This window comes from Myotis davidii, unplaced genomic scaffold (assembly GCF_000327345.1).
Source record: "Myotis davidii unplaced genomic scaffold, ASM32734v1 scaffold790, whole genome shotgun sequence".
NCBI lineage: Eukaryota > Metazoa > Chordata > Mammalia > Chiroptera > Vespertilionidae > Myotis > Myotis davidii.
The window spans coordinates 13,390-22,647 of NW_006281912.1; the positions used below are offsets into that span (position 1 = coordinate 13,390).

The window sequence follows — 9,258 nt, forward strand, 5'->3', positions numbered from 1 at the left end:
ATCCTCCATTGTATATATGTACCAAATGTTCTTTAATGGATAATAGAGACCATTATAAACTCTTGAACAAGAATGATCTAAGAGGCAGAGCTGCCTCAGATTGTCAAACTGCAGCGGGAAGGCCGGGGAAGGTTGGGGGGCCAGAGGGCGGGGGGTAAGAGATCAACCAGAGGACTTGTATGCATGCATATAAGCATAACCAATGGACATAAGACACTGGGGGATAGGGGAGGCTAGGGGACTTTCAAGGGCGGGGGGAAAAAATTGACACATAGGTAATACCCTTTGTAATACTTTAAGCAATAAAAAATAAAGAAAGTCAAAGAGGTAGAAGAAATGAGCTGTAGAAGAAATTGACTCAGGGAACAAATTATTGAGGCAAAAGAAAGGCCTTTGGAACTTAGGAGAAAGAAAGAGACAAGGAGAACGTGCCTGTGGGGAGGGGGAAGAAATGCACTGGTGTGTGCGATAGAGAGAACCAAAAAAACTTTGAAGACAAAGTCTTTACTTTTGAGAGGATAAAATGATTACTAATTTTGGTAGAGCACAGCTTCATGGTGAAAAACACAATGTTCTCACTAAATTAAGAAGCCTATAAAGCAAAAAGGTATTCAGAATAGGTCACAAAATTCATAATTGTATCCAAACAAGGAGTAATAGTCTACCCATTGAAATGAAAGCTGTAAATATTTTAAAGCATTTTTAAAAGATAGAATGAGTGAACTATAAAATGTTTGTTATGAAGGTGCTATTAAAACCTAAAACTTCCACAAGGAATGTGGCCCTGCCAACACCTTGAGTTTAGCCCAGTGATGATTTTGAACTTCTGACCACCATTACTGTGTAAGATAATGTTTGTGTTGTTTTAAGCCATTAATTTTGTGTTACCTGGTTACAGTAGCAATAGCAATTCATTCATTCAGCTCTGATTATAGTCATCCACCTGTCATACCAAACCCTCTCAAGCCTTTGCCTAATTACAGTGGTTCTCAACCTTGGCTGCACATTTGAATCACCTGGGAATCTTTTTAAAATCCTGATTTCTGGGCCTCATCCTCCGGAAATTCTGTTACTTTGTTACTAATGTTGTGGCCCCACCCCATAACAAAGAAACAGAATTTCCAGAGGATGAGGCCCAGAAATCAGCATTTTAAAAAGATTCCCAGGTGATTCTAATGTGCAGCCAAGGTTGAGAACCACTGTGTTAGGAGGCACTGGAAAGTGGAAGAGCCTAGTGTAGGTAAAGATTTCAAGGGGAAGTGATGGGTCTAATTACTCTTTTTTTCTTCTTCTTTTTCTTTTTATCTTGGATTGGGAGGATAGAGATGTTGTGATATTTTTTCTCTTTTTCTTTTTAAACATGTTTTTATTGATTTTTAGAGAAAGAGGAAGGGAGAGGAATAGAGAGATAGAAACATTGATGAGAGAAACATCATTGATCAGCTGCCTCCTACACGCCCCCCACTGGGGATTGAGCACGAAACTTGGGCATGTGCCCTGACCCGAAATCGAACTGGGGACCTCGGTTCTTGGTGAATGCTCAGCCTGAGCCACACCGGCCAGGTGGGTCTAATTACTCTTGCAAAACAAGGTTGGATCTAGGCAGATGGATGGAAGAGTTGTTCTAGGGCTAGGCCAGTGGTTCTAGTTGAGAACCACTGTCCTAACATGTCTCCTTGTCAGCACTTATCACACTTGAGTTGCAATCACTGATAATTGTATTCCTGTTTGCACCACTTTGCCAATTTCTTGCTTATTAAGTGGCTTTGGTACTAGTTCCCTAGTTATTTACTAGGTCTCTCCAACAATATAGTAAGCTTGCAGAGAGCAGGGCCTGTTCCTCTGTGTATGTATGCACACACAGGTGTGTCTTCTCTACATATGTTTAGTACACAGTGTTCCAACTCCCCCCTTAAAAAACCACAGCAGCAAATAAATGCTCATTGGAAAAATGAGCCAGTGTACAGGCACACCTCATTTTATCGAATTTCACTTTATTGTGCTTTACAGATATATTTTTTTACAAATTGAAGGCAAGATCCTCCACCAACAAAAAGATTATAATTTACTTTTTTGTGGTGGTCTGGGATTGAACCTGCAATATCTCTGAGGTATGTGTCTACTTTGTAACAAATTATTTCTTAGTAAGTAAGCAAAAGGAAAAATATCCACGGTAATATTTTATTATAATGCATTTTATTATACTATTTACTAACTTGCTATAAGAAATTAAGCTCATTTATTCAGTCAATTTTCTCCTTGAGGAGGAACTGTCAATAGTACATTTTTCTAGTCAAAATTTTCTGCTTTTCATATTATAGCATTTTGCTTTGACCACCAGATGCAGGACCCCTCACAACCAAAACTTATTTATTCATTTGACATATATTGATTGGGTGTCTACTATGTGCAAGTGCTATTTGGGACATGGAGAAACAAATGAATAAATCAAAGCTTATATTCTGGAGGGGGGAGATATGCAAATAAATATTATCAAGCAAAACGCTATAAAGAAAACATGAAGTAACAGAATGGTAAAGAGATTGAGTTCTCTACCCTTGGAGTAGAAAACCAGTCTTTAATGAGGCAAACATAGTGGCCAACACGAGAGGAGGTGGTAGTGGTTAAGAACCAGGATTTTCAAGTTAAATGGAACAAGATTTAAATCCAGTTCCACAAGTTCCACCCCTAATTGTGTGCCTCTGGACAAATTACTTAACTTCCCTGAGCCAAGCTGGTTCCTCTGTTAAAAAAAAAAATAGGAACTTTCTCTCATAAGGTTCTTTTGAGAATTATATAAGATAATCCATACAAAATTCTTTACCTGGTGCCAGACACATAGCAAGTAATTAATACATAGCAGCTATTATTATGATATATTTTAAACAGTGATTAACATTTCTGAATAATTATTTAACCGGTTTCCTTATACAATATCATATGTTGTTTAAAAAAAATCATTCACTCTACAGATACAAATACTGAGAAATGTAGAGGATGCTGTTTTTCTCCACAGATCCCTCCTTCTGGATGAGGAACTCATTCCCCCAGCAGCTATCAGAGTTTGACTGCTGAAGGCTCACACTGGATACCCACTTTGGGAATTTTGCCCTCCACTGAATTGCCTCAGCTACAGTTACGCCCCCTTCCTGTCAAGCTGAAGAACCAAAAGCCTTGGATCTATTTTGAAGGCCCACCCAACTCCAGAGCCCTCTGAGGTGGCCTGAGGCCTCTGTGGAAACCTCTTCTGCTTTCCTCACTCCATCACAGAGGTTGTTCCCAACACCCCCAAATAAACTTGTTCACCAGTCTCCATCTCAGAGTTAGCTTCCCCCAGAGAAGCTGAATTAAGCAAAGCAAGCATTATATGGGCAAGGCACTGCTGTGGTGCAAACTTCTTCTGTAAAAGGACGATAGTGTTTTAGGGTTTTGGTGGGCCATCTGTTCTCTGTCACGTTTATTCAGCTCTGCCATCCTAGGGTGAAAGCAGCCATAGACAATACATAACTGAATGGGTGTGGTTGTATTCGAATACAGCCTTGTTTATGGGCACTGAATTTAAATATCACAATTTATTCATGTCACAAAATATTATTTTGATTGTTTTTTTCATTTTTTACATGGTTTAAAAATGTCTTAGCTCATGGGAGCTTAAAAATGATGTAACTAGATTTGCTGTGGTGATCATTTTGTAATATATACAAATCTTAAATCATGTTGTACACCTGAAGCTAATATAATGTTATGTGTCAATTATATCTAAAAAAACAAACAAACAAACAAAAAAAAAACAGGTGTCAGGCTAGAGTGGAACAATGACCATAGTTTGCCAATCCCTGGTCTAGAGGAAGGAGGTAGAGCAGGGCAGCACTCACAAAGCCACCATTCTGGTGCATGAATTTACAGAATTTGATATCATCAGACCCTAGACCTTGCAACCTTGTCTTTAGGATACAGAAGACCCCTTCCTGGCTCCAGAAGAGTCGAGAGAGCATGGAGAAAAGCAAGAGAAGAATATGAGAAAAAATAAGATTCCTAACTGTGTATCACCAAGAAAATCATACATAGCAAAATCAAAATAGTTTAATATTCACTATGTGATATTTTCCATTTAGGAAATTTCATCTCCACTAGAAAACAGAATTAGGAGATTTGAGTGGCTGTTGTGTGGTTATATCTAAGTAACCATTCCATTCGATGATAAAAACACAATTGCAATTTGTTACTGTTTTCATGTTTATAGAGAACATAATTTTAAGTGATCTACTGATACAGAATAGAAAAGAGAGAAAAACATATTTTGAAACTGTTTGAACCAGTCTCTCTACCCAAATATTGCAGCCTACTACAGTTTATTTCCCTCAAGAAACAACAACTTGGGGGACTTTATGAGTAACAAACATTCCTAACTCTTTACTCTGAAACTTTTGGCCTTTTGCTTTTGCCATGATGTGTGTTCTTCTTTGGCTTGTCTTCTTTTTCGATTTCTGTACTCCTTGAAATGAATCCTACCTTTGCTTTTTTTGATCATTTTTATTTTTTGCTTTGTTGCTATACAACCCTGGCTTTGAAAGCACTCTTTATTGCCCCTCTTCCCACATTCCTTCCTCATGTGTAATATTATGAGATTTCCTCTTAATTCACACCTGACCTTCAGCCAATGTTTACTTCTCTAACTCTTGACTCCTTCCCAAACCCCTCCTCCACATTCTCAGAATAACTGAATGAAGTGTTGTTTTAGCTGTGAGAGCTGACAAAGAGGAATGGAAACATCCTCTCCATTATGGATTCACATTGCTATACTGTGAAATATGGAGACTAGGAGTACTGATTTCAGTGGACACCAACTGTAATAGGCGGTTAATGACTATATCCCTGGCTTTTGAGGTCTCCAGATTCTTCTCTCTTGACACTTGGAGGCTAATTTGGTCCACACTTGTCATGATGAGTTCAGATGCCAGAATCTGGGTAGGGGAACTGTCATGAAACACGGTGTCCATAATGTACTGTTTATATAACTCCACCACCTTCTGTTCCAGATACTCATTCAGCACAGCATTAGAAATAGGCTTCTGCATTTGCAAGCTGTTTTTCTCCTTGATGCTGGTTATTCTCCAGTAGGATGAATGTCGCTGGATAGGTTTTTGGGGAAAGTCACTGGGCTGAGTAGAAATGGAATCCTCCATTGGCAAAGGAATCTCAGATGATTTCAGCAAAGGGCCGTATTCAAAACTACTCTCGCAGAGAAAATCTGTGGTCACTGAATTAACAGCCATCACCTGGCCCCCTGCAATATGTAAGTCATTGTAATTCTTGCAAATACTTTTGCAGGAAGGTGGAACCAAGAAGGTCTCTCTGCTGGGGTGTCTACATATTTCAACTGCGGCCACGTTTGGGCTTTCAAACACAGGATTGGGATTTGTCTGTAGCACTGTGATTCTGTGATTTCTACTGTGTTGACTCTCTCTTGAATGCACTGAAGAAATGAACTTGCTGGAGGATTTGCAGCTCAGGTAGAGACTTCCGACTTGTGTTTCATCCACAGAGGAATAGCAAAGAGCAGCAGAGTTAGTCTCTTCTTCCTTTTCCTCAGCCACGTTCTCATTATAAGACGCACAACTCCAGGGGATGTCATTCTGGTAGGCAAGTCCACTGAGGTACCCTTCTGACAGCATTCTGGAAAGAGAGTTGGTGAATAACAATGAGGAAAATGAAGACTGGATTTTTTAAAAATTGACAGTTGATGTATCAAAAAAGTAAAGGAAATAGTCATTCCATTCATTCACCAAGCCATCACTAATTTTGTGCCTGCTTTGTACCAAGACGATGGCACGTGCTGGAGATAGAAAGATAAATAGGACACAGTTCCATCCTTCAAGAAATTTCCACTATGAACCCCCGCAGCTTGGCTCAGTAGTTGGGGGTCAACCTATGAATCAGGTGGTCATGGTTTGATTCCTGGTCAGGGCACATGCCCAAGTTGGGGGCTCCATCTCTAGTGTGGGGTGTGTAGGAAGCAGCCAATCAATGATTCCCTCTCATCATTGATGTTTCTATCTCACTCTCTCTCCTTCTCCCTTCCTCTCTAAAATTAATAAAACTATATATAAAATGTATATGGGAAAAGATAAACTAGATGCAAACAATTCCAATATTATATCACAGAGGGTTCAAATCATGATAGGCACAAAGGAAGTGAAGAAGAAGAGCCCCTAACACCACCTGTGGATAAAGGAAAGGAGTTACAAATATGTCACAGAGAAGATGACATTTCATCTAAATTGTGAAGACTAAGAGTTCCAGCCATAAACACAGAGTTATAAGAGAATATGGTGTTGTGGCCTATTCACCATACACCAAGATGCTGAGCATAAGCAGAAGGGCCTGGGAAAATAGGCCAGAATTAGGTCATGAAGGGCCTTAGGAGTCAAGCAAAGGCACTTGCCTCCTGCCCCAGAGGAAATGGAGAGTGATTGAGAAGCTGCAAATTGAGAAAACAACATACCCAGTGGGTTATGAAAAAAACAACGAGGCAAATTCTACTGAAAATAGAGCAATATTTTACCCATCTTTGGATTTTATCCCTCAAAACTAGCACAGTTGTTTCCATTTCGGAGAGACTCAAAAGATATTTGTTAATTTGAATTAAATAACTGACAACAATGCATGGTATGAAATTAATTCACTCTCAACCCATCGTGAAGGACCAGGAAGCCTCACCAACCTTTGCAGCTCAGGACAAGTTCCTTGCTCTATCCCACGTACTTCTCACAATAAGTCCTGGAAATGTCTCTGCACTCAACTGACGTGTTTACCTCTACCCTAGTTACCAAAGAGATTTCCTGACCATGGGCTTTTGCTACAACCGCCTCCCCTCCCCACCCCCAGCAGTTGTCAGCTGAGTCTGGAGTGGCTAGAATAGGCTAGAAAGCAGCAGCTGCGTTTTCTAAAAAAGGAACACACTGACATTCTTGGCGCTGGGCAATAGACAACAAGGAAAACTGATCCTCTTTGTCCTTGAAAGCTAGGCTTCCGAAACAGACCTGTCAACATGAAGCTGAATTGAAAAGTCGAATTAGAAAAAGATTATTTTAACCATACACAAAGGTCCTTTTTTAAAATATTAGCATCTCTTTTATATTCATGCAGTTATTTCCCAAGTAATTTTAATTGTATAAAGTAAATATTACAAATATCTATAATAAATAAAAGCATAATATGCTAATTAGACTGGACGTCCTTCCGTCCTTCTGGACGAAGCTGGGGCTGCGAGGGAAGCCCTGGTCCCCAGTGCCTGCTGAAGGCCAGAGGAAAGCCAGTGCTGGCAGCCAGGGAAAGGAAGGCCTACTCTTGCACGAATTTCGCACATCGGACCTCTAGTTAAATCTATAAAAGGATGCCACGAACTCAGGAGCAGAGCAAACAGGTCAAGTGTGATCCACAAATCTGATGCTATGTCAGCAAAAAACTTTGGGCCTGATAAACACTTTTCCCCTCTTGCCCAGCTGGAGTGGCTCATTTGGTTGAGTGTAGTCCTGTGCACCAAAGGGTTGCTAGTTGAATTCCTAGTCACAGCACATGCCTCAGTTGCAAGTTCAGTCCCTGATTGGGGAACCTATGGAAGGCAACCTATCCATATTTCTCTCTCACATCAATGCATATCTCTCTCTCTCTCTCTCTCTCTCTCTCTCTCTCTCTGTCACTCCATCTCTTTCTCTAAGTTAAACGTGCTTTTTAAAATTGATTTTAGAGAGACAGAAACAGAAAGAGAGAGAGAGGGGGGAGAGAGAGAGAGAGAGAGAGTGAGAGAGAGAGAGAGAGAGAGAGAGGAGAGAGAGAGAGAAACATCAATGATGAGAGTCTTTAATAGGCTGCCTCCTGCACAGGGGCCAAGTGGAGGATGAGAAATTACCAGGGATGCCAGTGTGACTACATCATGACAACCAGAGATACCCCCCACTCCCATGTCCCCAACTGACCCTATGGCTCTGTGTAAGCAAGAAGGAACTTAGAGGCAAACCCAAGGAGGATGGAGCCCTGAAGTGACTGAGGCTAACCTGATTGACAGTGATTACTCAGGAGAATGTAAGCTGAGCTCAAAAACGAGATCAAATTGAGTTAGAGAAAAGCAATAAAATATATTTTAAAAAATTTTCATAAATGTCTAAGAATTGGTAGCACCATAAACCCATTCGAAGTAGGGTAAAGGGAATGTATCTAAAATAAGAAAGATGAATTGAGAGTCTATTGAAAAGGCAGTCAGAACCCCAGATCCTCTCTCTCATTCCAGGTAGCAGGGTGCCTATCTCCCATCTCCATTCCCAAGGGAAAACTTGGGATTTATTCTCTGAAAACGTAAGGTTTCTGGGCTATGAGATACCAGCTGAGGGTTGAATCACTGAACCAATAATAGATTCAACAAACATAGGCATTTAGATGCTGAGATCCATGACCTCTCTCCCTTTAGCTCTCAGGATGCTGGTGGAGGGGCATCCACCTTCGAGGCAGGATATTGTGAAGACTGTTCTGGGGAATCAGACTCGTCTGAGACCAATCGACATCAGAGGTTCCCATAACTAAATGGGGCAACCAGGTCACCCTTCATTCAAGTTCACAATCAATAGAGTCCATTTAGCTTTTTGTCTCCACAATCCTTAATATTCTCAAGGCAATAAGGATAATATTGCAATCTTGAATTATGAATAGGATGCTATTGGAAAACATTCTGAAGTTCTTGAAAATTAAAAATGTTATACAATTTTAAAACTCCATACAATGGTTGGAAGGTAAAGTTGAGGCAAACTCCCATTTTGAAAGTAGAGCAAAACTATAAGATGGAAAATAGTAGAGAAAGGTTGAAATTAGAAAAACAGTCCAGGAGATCTATTATCTGAAGAGTAGAAAGTTCAGAAAGAGGACAGAGTAAACAGAGGAGAAATTCAAATAATTCAACAATATTTCCCAGAACTGAAGGACATGAGTTCTCAAAATACTAGGTAAAAACAGACCACACCTCTTATTATGATTGTGAAATGATATAGAACACCTGAACCAAAGTGAAAATACTATAAGTTTCTAGAGATTTTAAAAAGTCAGGGAAAAAAAAATCCAAGAGCCAGAATCTTCAGACTTCTCAACAACAACATGAGAAGCAAGATGATCATGTAACAATGTCTAAAATTTCTTTTTTTTTTTTTTTTATTATTAGTTAAGGTATTACAAATGTGTCCTTATCCCCCCCCCCCCCCTTACCCCTCC

At 39.9% G+C, this 9,258-nt stretch overlaps 1 protein-coding gene across 1 annotated transcript in view; it reads right to left on the bottom strand.

Moving 5' to 3' along the window:
* Positions 1-3,795: 3,795 nt before the first annotated feature.
* LOC102770502 (chromosome unknown open reading frame, human CXorf21) overlaps positions 3,796-9,258 on the bottom strand; it is a 23,943-nt gene continuing 18,480 nt past the window's right edge. Inside the window, exon 2 of the mRNA XM_006752616.2 lies at positions 3,796-5,676. Coding sequence (XP_006752679.1) covers positions 4,782-5,675 — 894 coding nt within the window. The 5' untranslated portion in view covers position 5,676 and the 3' untranslated portion in view covers positions 3,796-4,781. The remainder of the gene's footprint in view (positions 5,677-9,258) is intronic.